The following is a 19,742-nucleotide window of genomic DNA, read 5'->3' as shown; positions in this document are numbered from 1 at the left end:
AAGCAGGCTTTCAAAGCATAGTTATACATTAATAAAATGAGCTGTAGACCTTCCACTGCTCAAACAGCCAAGTGAGCAGGAGCAGAGCATGGTTTGTGACCTGGGGCAGCAGTGCTCCCACTGGTTCTTCACTCTTTTCCCCAGTTCAGCCTTGGTGCCTATTGAGAAGCACTTCCCAGGCAAAATCCAGTTCTGTGGCAGGGTGAGAATGTGCTGGAGACCATCCCAGCTGGCACTTTGGGTGTGGACTCCCTTTTCTGGGGAGGAAGAGAATTGAAACCCATGGAAATGATGCAGGTTGCCCTGCTTGGTCCGGCACCAGAGATTTGTTCTTGGCTTGTTCTCTGAGCAACTGTAGCCAGGAAGACAAACAGGAAAAGGGCTTGAAGTACTACCAGAATTTTTTAAATCAATGGACAGGGAAAACTGTAAGTGGCTTGCCATTGGGAAATGGAAACAGAATCCACAAGCCCTGAAGATAAGATCCTGAACCTTAAATTTAACTACAATAATGTTATTTTTTTTAACTGGGTATTAAAGCAATACACAAACATTATAGGTTTGGCAACATTGAAGTTTGTGTCTTCCAGATTCAATGTCTGCTACCTGGCTTCTGTGCCAGGTTTACTTCTGGTAATTTTGTGAGAAAGATAAGTAATTTAGGCAAGAAGACCCAGCTGTCATAACAAGTTGGAGTACTCATTTCATTCTGTGGTATTTTGAGTTCACTGCATCCAGAGTTGAGCTCACAGCCTTTCTTCAGGTTCAGCTGGTGCTGATTTTTGACTGCGGGCCATCTCTTGGCTCTGAAAAAGAGTCTGCTAAAATAAAAAACTGACTGTTGCAGACCTGGAGCATAAAGTCCATCTCTCTGAAAGAGCAAGTAAATAATGCCACTTTGATGACTTCAAATAATTAGTTTGGTTTTCTACTAATCCTAGAGATAATTCTTTATCACTTGTACAGTTCAAAATGGGGCCTGATTCAATTTTACATTTCAGGTCTGCAGCTCAGCAGAAACCCAAGTGATTTTGTTCTTCAATAAATTCTATTAATCAATATTTTCTACCCTGTAAACCAGTGTGTTAATACCCAGAATCTTGTAGTTATTGATGTGTGTATCCAGAGCTAGATTATTTACTTTTCTTTCCCCAAATTCCATTTTCCCCCAATGCTGAGTCAGGATTAAGGAGTGCATGTGCATGCTTATGTAGCTAGTTCTTTTTAATAATCTCAGTGCTAGAGGTCACATTTACAGGCTCAGTTTATATGGTAATCTTTAAAAACAACCAGCCTAAGCACTGGAAAATGAGTATCAGGGGTTAGTTCCATATTAGCAGAGAAATAAGTTTGGTTTATTAATAGGTCTTTTTTAAGTCTCATTTCCATGCTTTTAGGTTTTCCCCTTACATGGGTACATGCCAGAGGTGTAATGGAGCGAGAGAAGAAACAAGCCCTTTTTCAGTTCACAGAACCCCAATTCTTTATTAATCACAGCTTGCTCACAATGACATACAGGAAAATAGCACTAATGAAGAGTAGAATATGCAGGCAGCAACCTCTAGGGGGGTAGGGACAACTTCAAAACTGCAGCTATTTTGGGGATGATGTGTTAGGTTTGGTGATACTGTACTTGGCACAAGCACCCTGTCTAGTCATTCCTCCTGCTTCAGCCCTCTTAGTCCTAGATGTCTGTCACTAGGTAGGGTTGGCTAACACTGAAGAGTAAAGGTCATGATGAATGGAAGTCAGCAGTGTCATAAAAAAAAAAGGTAACAACTGGCTCATGGGTTCCAGGTGAAATATTCGGTAGCCTCTTGTACTATTACACATGTAATGTGGTAGCATCAGATAAGTATCATAGATCATGGCACCTACAGATAAAGCCACTTGATGCTATCTATTAGTTGCTCCATCAATAAATTTTCAAGTGGTGAATTAAGCTCACTTTACAATTAGCATTTGTATGGCTGTTTGGCATCATCCAGAATTTGTCACAGCTTGATGGTTACAATGTGCCTCTTAAATTTGTCTCAAACTGGTCTTGCTTGATTTCATTCTGTTGAACAGCTGTTATTGCCTCTCACTTCAAAAAGCAGGAGCAACAAACACTCTACAAGGAGATTCAACCTCAATTGTACAGCACAGTCCAGAGTCCTGCAGCATAAGTTGCATTTGAAAAACCCTTTTAAGAGCCTTTTGTCTTGGACAGCTGAACGCGAAGTCACAATACCCGTGATCTAGTCACTGTTTCAAGAAAGCTTATTGATGGCAAAGCAGCCTAGGTTATTAGGCAATGACTGGTCTCTAGCACCATAGAACTACTACTGACCTCATGGTGGGTTGGAATGAGAAGTTGCAGGGAATGGAATTAGACATGAGGTGCTTTGAATGAACAGACCCAGCAAATTCAACCGAGTGGAAATAGACAACATCAGAAGCCTGTTACAGGACATGTAAGATTATGAAATAACTTGCATAATGCAATAATTGTATTTTTTAACAAAAATGTAAGTATTTACAAAATAAGATCCAAGTTTTTTAAACATCAAGCAAATCATTCTGCAAAGAGACCGCATTGTTTTTATTTTTTTTTTGTTTCTTTTTTAAAGTTTTTTATTGAGTTCTTGATTTTTACCTTTTTTTTAAACCACGTCATACATTTCCCATACTTATATCTCATGATCCATAATAATATAGGCAGGGGGAGTTTACTAATGGTGGGGATGGGTCACATCCACCATTGCTGTTTTCAGCCAGACAGTTCCACCTGGAGCTCCTTGTTTCTACGGACCTCTGCAGCATGCCTCTCCTGGAAAACATCAAGAAGGGAAAAATCAAACCTTTTTCTCATTCCACCTGCCTAGGGAGACTCATGCTGATAACCTGTTTAGGTCATGCACTGATGCTTGTGCAAATCTTGTTTCACAGCACAGCCATCTTTAGAAGAAGCAGCACAGGAGAAGTGCCAGCTGGAAGCACATTTTGTGCTTACTTTCTACTCCTGCTCTGGATCTCAGTCTTTACATATATAAGATCATATCTCTGATATGGCCTTATAATCCTCAGCACTTCATGGAGTTTCATTTAAAAGGGCCACATAGAGAAGTGTTGCTTGCATCATGTAATGTGCCACGTGCTCACATTTACCCTTTGAATTCTTGGATATTAAACTAAATATAGGGAAGGATGAGTGAGGAATTAATTGCCTGCACATTGTATGTTACTTACTCTTCTGCAGCACTTAGGAACTATAATAAAGATCCAAGAACTTAGTTGCAATAAGCCAATCTGAATGTCTCAAACATCTCCTTAATCTGAGCACTGGAGCTACCTGTCCTCTTGATTCTATCTCTGTCTCTGCCAAAGAATACCATCTATTGCACTGATTGAACCTGTACATCAGTCCTTGAAAGATCTGTAACACTGAATGCCTTTTATTTGTTGCTTGGTGTTCCTGTTAACTGCAGTATACAGAAGTTACCTCTGCAGTAGCTGCTAGACACCAGTACCTTGGGGCACCCACAGCCCTGTGGAACTTTGGAAGACTTGGAACCAGTTATCTCACTTATTTTTCTGTATATTAAGGATTCACTTTTGATGTTGGCAAATTATGTTTGTTTTTGATGTTTTGGTGTTGGCAAAATTATATTTTTTTATTACTGGTCAGTGCAAATGTTTCCAAGTGAGTTACTGTCATCTTTCTTCAGAAGTCTTTCTTGGGTTTCATGCATATATGCCAACACATTTCTGTGGAAACAGGGTTTAACAGTCTGTTAACATTAACCTAGGACAGAGTGATGCGTCAGCTGTCCTTCCCACTTCCTTTTGGACCTCAAGGATAACCAATTTGCTTTTCCCTTTGTTTTCATAAGGCCTGGGCATGTGCCTGCAAAGGAAACTAAATGCAAAAATGTCAAGCAATATGGCTATAGTTCTTAAGCTCAAGAATTATCCTGTTTACATTTTTACTTGTAACATCATCCTTTGACTCTGTTTCTTTCCTACTCTCAAAGACTTTTGTCTCCATCAAAGATGTAGAGGTGCTTTTGAAGATCTCCTGGAAAACCTCTGAGGGCTGTTTTCTTTAGCCAATTTAATAGTATATTGAAAAGTTCAATATTGAGAAAAGCAAGTGATCACTCATGCAGAACTAATTATTTTTTTCTTAACATTTCTAAATCTTTATTTGCATGTTTCTCTCCCTTGTGTGGAAGGTGTTTTTGGAAAAAGGCATACCTCATTCTGCATCTAGGGTTTGTGATTCCCTGTTTCCTCTGGCTGCATCAAAGATCTCCATAGGAAAATTTACTGTCTTCTTTGCAAGACTCATGGAAAGACAGACCTCTTTTGCTATATATGAAAGAATTTTTTTCCCATAATTTTTCATCTTTCTCCTCTGGGCAAAAACTAAAACCCATGAGGTTTCCTCTGAACATCAGGGAACACTTTTTCATTGTGAGGTGACTGAGCACTGGCACAGGTTGCCCAGCGTGGAATTGAAGCCTTCATCCTTGGAGAAGCCACCTGGACATGGTCCTGGGCAACTGGTTCTATGTGGCCCTGCTTGAGCCTGGGCCTGGACCAAATGATCTCCAGAGGGCCCTTCCAACCTCAACTATCCCGTGACTGGGTGACTGTAGCACTTCAGTCCTTTTTCGAAGGGAGTGGGGGTTTAGACAGGTATCGCTGACTTAAAAATAGCTCAAGTGTAGCAACTGAAATAAGGACTATGCACAACATCTCTGCAAAACATTGATTAGATTCTCCTCTCTAGTCTAAGGTAAAAAGTGATGGTGTGGTTACCTTCTCTTGGAGGCGTTCAATAAGAGCAGCTAAATTAGCTTCACGGTTTTCTTTGATCTGTTCCATTTTCAGTATCAGCTTTTCTTCTGCCATTTTGCTGAAGTTATTGTTCTCCTCCAAAGCTTTTTGAAGCACTTCTCGCTCATGTTCTCTCTTCTCTGCCAGATGTTTCAGCACCTGGGCCTCCTGGGACTGGAAAAAGAGATGCAGTTGAGAGGAAATACTCATGTGGAGCAAAGCATGTTGCCATGTTGCCAGGGAGCACAGTATGTTGCCATAGGGCAAGAGTTCCCTGAATGTGGAAACTGTGTAAAGTTTGCTTCTCTTTTTTAGAATGGTCACTTTGTGAGTGAACCGGGTTAGCCTCAATAAAACAGTGTTTGGAAGCAGTGGATAAATGTGGGGTACACGCCTGAGGCAGCAGCAGAGAGATGTCCAAGACACTTCTGTTAACAAGAAATGCTCTTGTGCTGCTGCCCTGGCTGGCCTGGGTTACTGCAGTGGTTGCTCAACCCCTGACAGCTGCAGTCTCTCAGCTATAAGCCCTTTATCTTTAGAGATAGGGACCTGGCATTGAAGAAATGTACAGAGTTAAAAGGGAGATTACTGAGGCAGGACAGGTGCAATTTTCACCCAGGTTGTGCTCTTCTTTCATGAGCTTGAATAGTTAGCAACTGGTTTGGAAGTTTATTGACATGAAAGACAGGTAGCAACAATTCAGACAATGTTTTTTACCCATTGCACCTATATTTGGATTAATCTCACTGATTAGGAAGGGAGAAAAAGTGTTTTATTGCATAGGAAATAACAAAAATTTTTAGTTTAAAGTTTTTATTTTTCAAGGAAGATAAAAACTATGAGTAGGAATTAAACAGATCCAGTCTATGTAGTCTATGCTTAATATTGTGTTCTTCCTTGTTGAATTGTGTCACTTCTCAGAAGCATAAAGTATGTTATTTATATTAAATAAAATTTCTAACAGGAAACCACTAATCCTAGGAAAGAAGCCAAAAGACTTGCAGCATTGGGCCCATTCTCCAGTCAAATCTAGTTGAAATGACAATTATTTGGAAAGGATAAACAACATCATACACTTTTGGATAAAATAAATAAGAGGCAGCATGAGAAGAAACAGAGAAACAGACAATGAAATAGGGTGCCGGGAGGCTAAATGTGTATTTGAGTGCTGATCCCAAGGCACTGTTGCCATTGTGACCCTTAAAAATGAGTTAGTTTAAGGCCTAAATTAAATGTTTTAACCATTAATTACCATTAGTGGTAATGAAACATTCTAAATTCTATCATGTGGCTTTAAATGGACTGAAAAAGGCTGCAATTCTTTTGTATGAGCAAGACCCCACTAGGAGAAAACAAATATTTTAATGAAAGCAAGATATGCATAAAGCCAAATGCACTGACAAGGCAAATTAAGCAGATGCTAGAAAAGGCTGCAAAGGCCAGGCAGAACATCTTGCAGCAAGATGTTGGAGTAAAACACATCTGGCTTGGAAAGGCTCTAATGGCTTGCAAGATCATAGGAGAGAGCCACTTCCATCCATCCTTATCACTTAATGCCTTTCACCTCTGGCCTGGAGGCAGGTACAGCCTCATTTCTCAAACTGATCCCTGGAGAACTTGCTGGTAGGAATGGTCTCCTGGAAAGGCTGGCACTTCCCAGCGACTCTTCCTGGCTCTTCCCTCCCTTACAGCATATGCTGAACAGAGTAATAGAGCAAACACTTTTCATGTCTTTGCCCCTGTTGTGCCAGATAAAGAATGTTGAAAATGGGAACAAAACCCCTCAGACAGACGAAGCCAAAAGCAGGGGGAGTTTCACTGGTGGAATACAGAAGGATGAGCCAAAGACAAGTGGAGCTGGGTAAAGAAGGAATTTTGTATAGCAATTAAAAAAATCATAAAAGCCCCATAAAATTAGTAAAAATGTCAACATTTTTAATAATAATATAATAAAAGTATCTTATTTTGAAACAAAATATTTGATTTCAAATACTTAGTATTTAACAGTTCTTAACTGTAGATTATTTTACGATGTAAAAAAGTTATTTAAAAAGATATGATGCAATGTAAAACTGAAATAATGAAATACTTTCATCTTTTTTTCCCACTTGTGGACAAACCTGAGTGGCCCAGTTTGACCAGTGCTTGTGAAATTATTCTGAATTTTTTTTTAATTTACAGTTCAATGACAATCTCTCGTCTACCTTTGGAAAAGTTATGATCATTACATTTTGTTTGCTGATATGAATTTTGTGAACCCTTTGCTTAAATGATGTAAAAGTAATGGATAATCTGAGAACCCATTTCTCTTCCTGTTGAGAGTTTCAATAAAAAATACACTATTAGACTAATTGTAATGTCCTTTCCCATGAAACATTTCAGAAGAGACTTGTTAATTTGAAAGGCTAACATTTCATGGTGTTTAAATACGCATATATAATGTGTTATAAAATCAGATCTTTTGGATTTGGAAAACAATTTTCTAGGACATAGCCATGCACTAATAAAAAGTAAGATTTGGACTATGCATATAAGAAGCATTTGCTTTCAATGGAGGTTGTGAAATGCCTTTGGGACTTTGAGGCACCTGTCCATTTTTCAAGATTTGTTTTCTTTCATTCAAACCCTTTGCCTTCTGGAAACACTTTTTATCATAAATCCTGGAGAACAGTGGAAAATTAGAGCTTCATATCAAAGTACACACATTTCTGGATGCTGTGTTGGCAGACAGTACATTCAAAAGTAATTTGTTGTCTAATTCATGATAATGAAGAAAATCCTTATACTCTAATTCAGTATTTACTGGATGCAAACTGTGTTGGCACCAGAAAGACACTGCTTGAAAGCTGAACCAGTCCTCAGGAGCCGACTGTAAACCCCTAATGTGATTTTCCTTTTCAATATGTCTTTAATCCCATATTGTAACGAATTTTGAGAGCGGAAAATCACTGGTACCCAGGACTGCTTCAAAATAAAGGAACCCCCCTCCCTGCCACAAAATATCCACAGGGCAGAGTCTCATTTAGACTGATGTCCCTTCTCTAATGGTGGTATAGCCCAGCTGTCAGTCTGCCTGTTTCCCTGGTGTTCAGACCATTCTGAAATCCCCTTATGACAATTCTGGAAGGCGGCTGCTATGTGTTTGTACTGGATTGTCAAATGATTTTCTGTTTCCAACCCATTTGGCAGCAGAACTTGGCCACCCTGTCTGTTCAAAGTCTACTGCACATCCAGAAATGGGTAAATGAATGACCATGGATACCCAGGGGAGCTGGGATTAATAGACTCCCTTTGTTGTTTGTCTTGGCTTTTAAATGGCTCTGTTTGGACACACACAGTTCCAGTGATGCAGGATTCCAACATACATAGGAAGTTTTTATTTTGAGTTTATTTTCAATGCTGTTTGAAGTGCTGGAAAGGATATTTTCAAATCTTTGATAGTTCTAACATAGCTGTAAACCTCTTATGGTAAGTGTTTCATATACAGATGTAGTGAGAAAATGAAAAGAAAAAAAAAAGCTGTAAATGAGATGAAAGATAAAGAAGACTAATAAGGAGAGAAAAATATGAAATTATGGAAAATCAAAAAGCAGTATTCAAGGGAGAATATTCAGAAGACTTCTTAAATATAACAGGGCATAAACAATGCAGCTCCAGCTGCAGCATCTAATGTTACATCATAGAATCAAAGAACCATAGACTGTCTTGGATTGGAATGGACCTTAAAGATCATCCAGTTCCAAGTCCCTGCCATAGGCAGGTACATCTTCCACTAGACCAGGTTGTGCAAAGCCTCATCCAATCTGATGTGGGACACTTGGAGGGATGGGGCACCCACAGCTTCTCTGAGCAACTTCTCTGTCTCGCTTTCTCACCACCCACACATTAAAGAACTTTCTCCTACCATCTAATCTAAACCTCCCTCTTTTAGTTTAAAACCATTCTTCCTTGTTCTATTACTGTCTGCACTTGGAAAAAATCACTTTCCTTCCATTTAAAAAGCCCCCTGAAGGTACTGAAAGGCTGCAAAATAATGTGGGGACACCAAAATGTTTATCTGTTAATATTTAAATATGTAAATATGGAGGAATAAAATTATTGGAGAATATTCCTGGTACAGATGTCTTTGTTCCAAGAAATATACTGATATGCTAAAAATGCAGGCAAACTCCTGTGATGTTCATGTCATATTTTTAAGGGACCATGTGCATCTTCATTTTTCAGAGATGAGTGGTGTGAAAGGAAATCCACATCTGTTACCTAGCTGGCCAGAGATGGATGCAGACTACTAAACACTCATGTCATGAGCAAAATTAGTTATGGAAACTGGCTTTAGAGATACAGTGTTTAATTATTACTCACAGGAAGAAGATTCTCCTTATCTGAGTAAGAGGTGCTTTATTTTCTCACATCTATTTATCTATCTATCTATCTATCTATCTATCTATCTATCTGTCTGTCTGTCTGTCTGTCTATCTATCTATCTATCCATCCATCCATCCATCCATCCATCCATCCATCCGTCTTGTTTGACAGATATAGCCAAATATTGAAGTAATTGATATGGAGAGAAAAGTAATCCTTTCTTGCTATTAAACAAGAAATGGGTTCAGAAAAGTGCTTTTAAGCTGGGAATTTCAGCTTGAATGCATTCAACCTCAGACACCAGTACCCCTTGTTACTAGGGTGTCTGAGACACACTACCAGTCATGAGTGCTCCTCTTTTACAATACATTTGTTCACTGATTGTTTTTTTTTTAACAATACAGTTGTTCAGAAGAAGTGCAATAACGTTGGTATTCTTTAATATACTTCAATATTCAATATACTTTATACATTCTTCAATATTCTTCAATATACTTCAATATTCAATATACAATATATGTGTATCTAAGAGATACTGTTAAGGAAGATTGTGAAGACAGGAGGAAAGGCTCCTACTGAAATGTAAATGCCAAGGTGAAGCCTGGGTGTGGTGACTTGAAGTACTGATGTTTTCAGGAGAAGGAACTGAGGCTGGGATTTTTCCATGTGAAAACATGGGAATGGATGCAAATTCAACTTATCTCAGAAATACCCACTTGGCAGGAGAGTCAGACACATGTGATCTGTAACTGGATGAAGCTCTGCTTCTAGTGAAGTAGATGATGAACAATTTTGCTTAAATTTAGGTGAGGTTCTCTTTTTTAAATTTATTTTTGCACAGTCTGCCAAATGACCTTTGGGATGTGGAGTAAAAAAAAAAAGAGTCCATCCATGTTGTGATTCAAGAAAACTCAGTTTCTCTTCCTCAACTGGCACAAAATTTCTGCTCTCGTGGTTGTGACCTGTGGGGGTGAACAAGGCATGTTGGGGGCATGCAAGAGGTGCCACCCGAGCCCTCTGCCTTCATGGTCTGCTGCAGTCTGAGGCCTGGCATTATAATGTTAATGAAGACCAATGTCAAATTGTCTTATGGTTGTTCATTAGTGGCAGAGCCCATGGCAGACTGGGGAGAGAATGTTTGCCAGCACTGGGATGTACGTTCATGGATCCATGTGCTCTGAGACAGACCCTGGAGCCCAACACCAAATCCTCTCCTTGCTGGTAGCAAACATCTTCCTACAGACACACATTCCATAGGCTAATGGGTTTCTTTTTGGATGTGGAACTGCAGTTTCTTGCAGTTTTGTCCATCTTTTGTAAAACTTAGGAATGAAGCACTGTGTGTAGACTCACCATAGTGTAAATCAAAATGTGACAGGAACATCTGTTTTCAGTGCTGATTACACCTATTGCTGGGACATTTACATAGAAAAATGCTTCATGCTGTATTCCTTCTCCACACAAGCACAGCTGAGGGCCAGCAGCAATAGAAAGGGAGATCAGTAAGTGGGAAAGACAGGAGACATATGTCTTGGGCACTGCCTGTTCTCATTCCCATCCTTCTCACCTTAAAATTTGGTGGGAAACTGTAACAGAAATGAGATGGAAGAAGAAAGCTCCACCTTTGACAGGGAAGGTGTGCCCTTCTCCACCTGTCACCTGGAGCAGCAGCTTTGCAGGTGCCATGCAATGTCCAGGGAGGAACATTCATCCCCCAGCTCTGCCACCTTCCCTGCCTTGGCAAAGCCCCATCAGCCTCCTGTAGAGAGTTGTAAAACACGGGCAGCCAAAGCAGAGATGGATTAAGAGTACCCAGAGCTGCCTCTGGGCTGTGGGGCTGGCTCAAAGGGGCAGAGAGTTGGATGCTGAAGCCAGCACTGAGAATGGTCCTGATGCTGGCAGAGGTGCCCTGGGCTGGCTGCTGCTGTGGGGAGCACAGCGAGCCAAGCCCAGCCCAGGCTGCACCACAGGCTTGTCCTGTGGCAATTCCCTTGCAATGGCATTAAAAACCCATGAAACTGTAAGTCTATATCCAATAGCATGAAAGTTAAAAAAAAATAAATTACTGTTTTCCTGCATTCTTTGTCACACTAAGCTCTAGGGATAAGCTTGATTCAATTTCATCCCAACACAAAGCCATTAAAAGGATTTGATTATATACAGTTTCTCTCCTATAATCCAAAGTCTAGTAGAAATGCACATCCCTTTAGTGTTTCTTTTTTTATGCTAGTAAATAAATTTAACATAGGCAATAAAAATATATAATTTGACATATGCCCCTTGAAGTCTGTACACCACTAGTAATAACAGCTGAACATTCAAGGCCAATGGGCAAAAATAGATAAATGTTAAATATTCTGTAAGAAAAATTTCTGCTGCATACAATGTCACAGTGCTCTAATTTCTCAGCTGAGGATGATGAAAAGATCTTTCCGATTATCCACCAAGGTAGGAAAATATAGCACATATGTTCCAAAAAAAAAAAAAAAAGGATAGCAGCGACATGCTGCCAAGATGATTCTATAAATGGAAAGGACAAATCTGTGACTAGCCTTAACGGGCTTTGCTATGTAATGCAAAAAGCAAAAAAAATGCGTCAGGTAGAGAAAAAGGGGGAGAAAAAGAAAGAGGAGTCCTCTAAAAGCTTACAAGGAAATAAACAAGAATGAAAAACTGGAAAAAGCATAAGCAGGAGACTGTAAGTGCATGTATTGCTCTAGATGTTCTCATAAGTTTGAAAATTTATTAATGAACACTGTCTAATTAACAGAGCAGAACCTAATTTCTAAGCTGTATAAAATTCATTAGCAATTTTTCTTTGAAGAAGTCAATTCTCGTCCATTAGTTATACAGGATTTTAATTAGAACTGCACTGGAAGGACATGATCTAGAATGGCCATGCCTGACATAGACTGAAAAGTATGATAACAGCAGCCATGCTGGCTTTCATAAAAAGTCTGTCTGGCTCATCTAGCAACAGAAAGTGGAAGAAGATGCTGAGGGAAGCTAGATGAGGTTGAGCAAGTCTCTCTTAATTTCATCAGTTAGCAAGTTCCATATTTTTTGAGTCACAAGTTCCATTCACATAATAATTTTCTATAAGGAAGTGCTCTATTAATTTTGCTATTATATTTTTGACATAAATAATATTTTAATAACCTCTAAACAGTCTGTGATAACAAATATACCTTGAATAAACAATACATGGAAACATGATTCCTTTTTGAAATTGCTGTGTGATGATTTCTTTGAATGTTTTGTCCCCTTTGGATTGTGTGAAATGGAATATAATTGTTCCTATTCATCTTCTCATTACCATTCATGACTTTGTAGACTTCTATTTTATCTTTAATCTGTTGTCTCTTTTCAAGCTGAAAAGTGGACTGTTTAATTTATCTTCTTATGGAAGATTTTCTGTTCCTCTAATTGCTTTTTTATCCTTCTCTGCACTACGCTCTTTTTTGGGGCCAAAATGAAATCAATAATTGAGATGTGAGAACACCGGGGATTTTAACAGTGATGTAAAGAAACATTTTGCTCTGTTCTTTGTTCTTTCCCCAGAAATTTCTGCTGCAATGCTAATGTGGAGGATCTTGTCTATTAAAATAACTCAGTTATATGTTTATTCAAAATGAATATAGTGTCAAGGGGAAGAAATGGCAGGTGCCTGTATTGCTATCACTGATTACCAATCTATTGCATTATGAGTTTTTCTTTAGGAAGAACAGTAATGAAATCAATGGAATAAGATCTCTGAAATGTTCAATTTGTATTTTCCACCAAGTATACTAATAATATCAAGTTTTTAAATTGCTGTCATTTCATTCTGTGTCTGTATATTGGACATTTGTACTCAGCACAGAGGAACTTCATGGACTGAGTTTTTGGGGAATATCATAACTTGGGTGAGTGAGAGCTCACCCTTCTCAGCAGGTGCTAGTGCAAATGGAAATTCCTTTGATATACAGTCATGTCCTCTTACTGAAATGAATGTTCTGGCAGAAATATTTGTTTGAAAGAAGTGATAGTGCTAATGGGTGTGTGCTAGAACCACAGAGTCATTGTTAGCTAGTGAGCAAGCCAGCAAAAAGGACAAAAGTAGCAACACTGCAGTTCTCATCTAAATGAATTGCTCAAATTAGTGAGGCCTGGAATAGTCAGGTTTCACTGCAAATCCAAACTGAGTGCCAGGTTTTAAAGACCTGTCAGTAATCCAGATCTACTGACTTCAGCAGACACATAACAAACCACTCACCAGAGTAATCATTCCCTTGAGTTTCTTGGCAGTGACCCTGATCTGGTCTGACAGGAATGAAAGAGAATGGAATTGCTTTCCCTGGATCTGATCCATGTGCTATCTGTGATATAGATGCCATCCCTGAACTTCTGTATATGTTTTTGACGACATCAGGAAAAGCTCTGCTATCAGCAGTTTTATCGAGAAATCACATTGTTTAAAATAAATAGATAAAGAAATAGATTTAAAAAATAGATAAATAAAAAGCTTAAGAGACATATAAGCTTGTTTCATTTTCAGAAACCCTCTACCAGGGACTCCGTGGGCAGGTATAAGGGGTTTCTAATGCCTATTTAACTGTGCAAGTTGATTTGCCACAAAATAACACTGATCTCCTGGGTGAAGGACACATAAAATCCTAAAATCCTAGAGCTTCTGCGGATCTCCTTTTTTGTGTCAGAAAAAAGAAACAAGAATTAACCAGGACAATATATTATCAATTTTGATTTTTCTGTGGTCATTGTAGCCAGTCATGACTTTTCTGAAATGGTGCAACACCGCATAAATGCTGTGTGTACATAGAACACTGATGATTTCCAGACCGGCAGTTCAGGCTGGCTATGGTGAGTGTCGTCTTCTGGCTTATCTGATCTGGAGTTTGTCTTCTACACTTTGTAAAAAGTAAAAAAGAAAAACAACCCAATTTAGCACTGACTTAGAAAAAATGAAGGCCTCTTCAACACATCAGTTATGATGAAAGCCAAATAAGCAGTTAATGGGTATTTCCAGCTGCCTTTGTGCCAGCCTTTGTGAAAAAGGTGTAACAACTCTTCCAAATGGCATGTGACAAACTTAGTGATTATGATACAGAGCTTTACCATTATGGGCAGGATCATAAAGAGGGGAAGACAGTCTGTGGAAAACCCTAGAAGGCCAGTTTCCATCACTACTGAAACTGCTAGAAATGCCTCTTAGCATCTGCGCTATGCTAGTGTCCTCATTCAATTCTGTGTGAATGATCCCAAACTCACTCTGTTCAGAGTGTTTCTCTATATTGCACAAATAAGACATTTTAGCTGCCTTATGCAGCCCCTGTGAATAATTTCCACAGATACTACAAGGAGTCAAAATCTGGTATCTCACAGAGCATCTGCTTGAATTGCAGATCTGTCTCTTAGACACAGTAACTGCACTGGTTTTGAGCAACTATTACAGATACCCTGAATGAACCACTTGGTTATGTTCACACAGTAAGCAAGCACATTTGAACCCACTTGGCCCCTGTCTGAAACTGTGTCTATTTTGTGATGCATGCTTCCCCAGCACTGAAACCAGTGAGGCTTGTTTGCAAGCTGCTGAAAAAAAATTAACTCATTCATTTCTATAAACATATTGATGACTTTTGTCTGTGCAGGCTACCATGAGCCAGTGATGGCAATGGAAAACATACAAATGGACAGGAAACTTGACTGCTATTCTATACACTAAATCATGTCTAATTACTAGCATTTTATTTTAAGGAAAGATACCTTTCTCCTCTCCTCTGCAGCCTCCAGCTTTTTCTGGATCTCCTCAAGAGAGAGTTCTTTCTTCTTTGGAGAAGCTAAAGTTCTTGGTGCTTCTGAGACTGGAGATGGCGGCTTTAGGATCAGTTCAAAGGCCTGGCCTGAGGCACGTTTGTTGATTTGTTTCACTTCCATGTCTGCACAATAAGGTGGGAAATTGTAAGTTCTTCAATACACCAGCAGTATGGAGGAGTGAAGCAGCACTGATATCAGAGTAGGATCAGAAGCATGGACAAATGATTTAGCATTTTTGCCTTGGGCGTTTTACATGCAATGGCAGATTATGGGCTGAAAACTGTTCTCGGGAGTACATTCCATTTTATCTGTAACAGCTTAATTATACCATAATCTCATAAAGATAAAAATTTACAGCAATTCTGGAAGCTTATTGGGGTTCTGTGCCATTTAACACCCCCTGCAAGCAGTGCCCAAGCTGATTAATTTTTTAAGCATGCTTTCATCTTTTCTTCATCTTCTAGGGAATTATGCCAGCTATGAAAGCTGTAGTTCTCAAATAGTGAGCAGGGAAAGGACAGCTCAGTATGAGAGGGCTAACATTAAAAGTTTAGTTAGATTCTATTAGGAACAATATCCAGCATCAGGGTACTGCATACTCCATAGAAAGTAATACCCCAAACCAGCAATTGTTAAGTCAGTAAAATATACACCAACTAAAACTATGGATAGGGGGTGATGTGAGTGGTTTCCCAACACTAGCACATCTTCTGACCTGCAGGATGACTTCCAGCAAGCATCACTCACCATCATATTTATAGATGTTCATGTTGCGAGGTTCCGGGTAAAAACAGGAGCAGATCAGCGAGAGCATGGACAGCTCCTTCATCTTTTCCTTGTAAGCTGAAAGGAGAGATCTTGTTAGCATACTTCACTTCCCCAGCTCCTCCTTAGAGAATCTCTAGCTGAGATGAGTGGCTGGGGACCAGAAAGACTACTCCATCGCCCACCTGGCAGACTTCTCTAGAATATTTACTTATTTATTTACTTATTTTATTTCCTCTCCACATTGAACCTTTATCAAATCATAAATGAGATCCTCAGAACTGCAGAGATGGCTGCTGGTCCTCTACATGACCTCAGCCTTGGGCATAATGCAGGCACTCCTCTCTGGTTTACAGAAAGTGAATCTGGCTACCAGGAAATGCATTTAGCATTGGAAGAGTGCCATGACTCCACTCTCCCCTGGCATGTGGAGAGACACAAAGCTCTTACAGTTTCTCTGACATATCCAAATGCAGTTGAGAACAGCTATGAAAAGCTGGCCATATATTGCCATAGGTAGATGCTAAAGACATAATTTTACAAATGAAAATGTCATCCAGAAAATTAAAAATAAAACCAGAAATGAGGATACATTTATCAAATCATTTGCATAATGTCCTTAATATGCTTAACTACCTGAAATTAAGCTTTTCCTTCCTCACTTAGTGGCCAAAATATGTGGCTTTCACACTCAGGGCTAGCCTATATTAGCTGATGTAATTAATACCCTTGTAATTTACCTTTATGGTGCTATCATTGCTGATTTTATAATGCCTGTAGGCCCCAGTCATGAACTGAGGAGGCACTGGTCTAAAAATGCTGATACCAATACATCATCATTATGCAGTGGCTGTGCTCACCCTTCCTAACTGCTTGTAAGTAAGAAAAAGTCTTGTACTTGGTGCCTTGGCAAGCCAATGACAGAGCCCAGATTAGAGGTGGTTCTCCTGGGCCCTGGGGCAATACCCTGCCCACTGCCCACTCTCCACAACGCAAGGATGTTAAGGCAGGGTGCTTCAAAATTCATCTTGGCACACACAAACCCCTGCTATTATCTGTATCTACAGCGGCAGATACCCATTTGCTGACAGCATGTGAAAATGTGGCTTAAAATATGTGTGACTCAAAGTATTGTACTTAATAGATCAGACCAAATTAACCCTTGTTGTTGCTAAAGGAAAATCAGATGGTCCTTTGATCTTCAAACTGTGGATACATATGAAATTCTCAATCAGCCTCTCTCATGGATGCTCTTGTGGTTTTGATTTTGCTTTTCCTACTGAGAAAGAGACCTGCCATTGATGAGGGCTTGAGAGCCTTTGGGTGCTGCTTGGAATGGTGGTATTTGAATAATCCGTGGTTCAAGAAAAAATTTCCAGCTGCCAGTAAAGAGTTAGCTAATTTAATTAAGCTCTGCACAAGGGCCTCTAATCATGTACCTTTAATTACTCACTTAAAGGAGATATAGCTTTTCAGAAACCATTGGTAAAGGACAGGATTTGAGGTTAAGAGTGTACTGAAGACTTTGCTTTCTGTGAACTTAGTCTGTCACAGAAGCTTGGTTGTGACACAATTTTGGTTTGAATCCTAAGTAACAACTTGCAAAGAATAACTCAAAAATCTTCTGAAGAGAAAAATCATGTCCATCTGATGTATTTTGAATTATGAATAATGATAAACCTAATAAATTGTTCATTTAAACTTCCATCCAACAAGCACACAGGTGTGGTTTTCCAGGCTTTTCTCTGAGGAGGGCTTTCCCAGCCAGCTGCTCATACCACTGGATTTATGTCATTCCCAGCAGCAAGGTTGGGGAGTGGGTGCACATCAAACCCTGGCATGTTGCTAAACATAGAGAAAATGGACAGTGGGCTGTGTGTTAAAGACATGGCCATTGATGATACAAACAGAATTTTGTACAGGATCTGCTGAATCACAGCTAAAATATACACCTTGAAATCTCTTTGTAGAAAAAGGCATATAAAACAGCATCCTAGGAATTTTGCCTTTTGGAGCCTTTGTTAATATTTTTTATCTTTGCTTGACATATGTTCTTCTTCCTGACAGCTCTTAAAATGATTAGAGAATGGTGTGTTTATTTCCCAGCTTGCCATCTGCAAAGCACAGCAGGAGAAAGGTAAGAACAAGCTCAGCTCTCTTGCCTTCTGTGCAATAGCTTCACTGAAAGCATGCTGGCAAAATCATTGTCTTAGTTCATTCTGGCCACTGGCAGAATTAGGATGACTTTCCATCCTTCACATGAATGACTTCTCTTTTTTCTTTTTTTCTTTTTTTTTTTTTGTGGTATTGATTTTAGTCTGCACTTGCCCTAGAGACTCCTTCAACCATAGCTGGAACTTGGCTTGATACTGACAGAAGTTCTGGAGGCCTTTGCCACCCTAGGAACCACACAACTTTCCATGGTGACAAACACTGGTTTTCCTGTAGTAGACTTAAGGGCTGAGGATATCAAAGGACCAGAAGAGTCACACACCTCCTCTGGTGTCTACCATCAGCATCATGATAACATCTCCCCCTTGATCAGGCTCAGCTCTGAGTAGCAGGAGCCCTGCTTTGTTCAGCTCTCCTTTCCTTAAACATTTCCTTAAAACACATTCAAAAAGCTGAAGGCAGTAATGTTAGTCCAGTTGGTGGTCTGATTAAAGTGGCTGGCCCATGTCACACAGGTTAGGGAGGTAACTGTACTTTCCCAAACCCCAAGGGTTAGTGTTTTAGCAATGGGAGCTTGTTATCTCGAGAAGCTTTTCTGTTAAGAGGGCAGCACACACTGACCAGACAACCAAGAGCAGAGCATTTGTGCAATCTGCACAGGACCTCTTGTACAGCCCCAAAGAGGCACAAAAATTACCTGCCTCAAAGTGGAGCTTTTCAAAACCCTTGAGGACAAGCAGTGATTGCAACAAAGTTTATTTTCCAAATGTGTTTCCACTGGCTTGCTAATGATATCCCTCCTTGTGCAGTCATGTAGGCTACATATCATTCCATTAACTGTGCAAGTTAAATGAAGGAGAGTAAATGATGGTAATCGTAATACTACAAAAGCTTTGATAGGGAAATTGCTAGGCAAGAACAATGTTGACAAAAGATGGCAACAGAATCTTTTTAGTTATATGCATCAAGATCTAAATGTTTATATACATTAAGAACACTGATTTTTTTGCTAAAACCAGAATAGAATTCAGTATTAGTATTTCTTATAGTTTTGCTGTGAACATACTAATATTCATAGGTCTCAAATTCTGGAACTGTGTGATTATTCCAGAACCTCATCTACCTTTTGAGAATAAACCCCTTATATTCAGATTTGCAGAGAAAGCCTTAGAAATACTATCAAATACCCCTAAATCTTTAACAGCTTCAGGAAAGAATGAACTGAGATGGCTTTGAAACTCAAGAGTGCATGATTTGTTTTTTCTGAAGAAGTCCCAAATGTAAATTAATATTATTTTTTTCAGCCAACCTCACTTTTCCCTCAACCTTCTCGTTTTATTTTCAACAGCTGTATTTATAAACTGTGAAAGTACTCCTTCTGTGGAGTGCACATCCATGCTCCTCCTCTGTGGGCTCTACTTGCTGGTCCAGGTAAGATCTTCAGGGGCCATTTAGGGGCTCCAGTTCTACAACTGCATGAGCAAGAAGTGAAGGACAGTGAGACTGGACCTCTGGAGGAATACAATTCAAAGGATTTCTTTCCCATGTTGTATAATTTTTGGGATCTTTTCTTTAGGCTAGTCTGGTCCCATGGTCTGAATGACCATTAGAGCCTGGGGCATACTAGGTATACTGCTAATACACAACTTCCAGTTTCAACACCTGTCAGCTAAACTTGTTTGTGCTCCCAGATTGCTCTGCTGTGTGAATGAAAGCGTGGTCAGCTGGGGTGCCTTGATGATGCTCTTTGAAAATGCTCTACTGATCTCAAATAATATGTTTATTCAGATATATCCTAT

The 19,742-nt window shown here is 39.5% G+C and overlaps 1 protein-coding gene across 1 annotated transcript in view; it reads right to left on the bottom strand.

Moving 5' to 3' along the window:
- Positions 1-1,457: 1,457 nt before the first annotated feature.
- The window catches only part of STMN2 (stathmin 2), a 39,092-nt gene continuing 20,807 nt past the window's right edge, over positions 1,458-19,742 (bottom strand). Inside the window, exons 2-5 of the mRNA XM_015619953.1 lie at positions 15,754-15,849; positions 14,956-15,128; positions 4,807-4,998; positions 1,458-2,812 (exon numbers count right to left, since the gene is read on the bottom strand). Coding sequence (XP_015475439.1) covers positions 2,753-2,812; positions 4,807-4,998; positions 14,956-15,128; positions 15,754-15,849 — 521 coding nt within the window. The 3' untranslated portion in view covers positions 1,458-2,752. The remainder of the gene's footprint in view (positions 2,813-4,806; positions 4,999-14,955; positions 15,129-15,753; positions 15,850-19,742) is intronic.

The sequence above is a fragment of the Parus major genome, chromosome 2 (genome assembly GCF_001522545.3).
Source record: "Parus major isolate Abel chromosome 2, Parus_major1.1, whole genome shotgun sequence".
Lineage (NCBI taxonomy): Eukaryota > Metazoa > Chordata > Aves > Passeriformes > Paridae > Parus > Parus major.
This window is presented reverse-complemented; position numbering and strand designations above follow the sequence as displayed.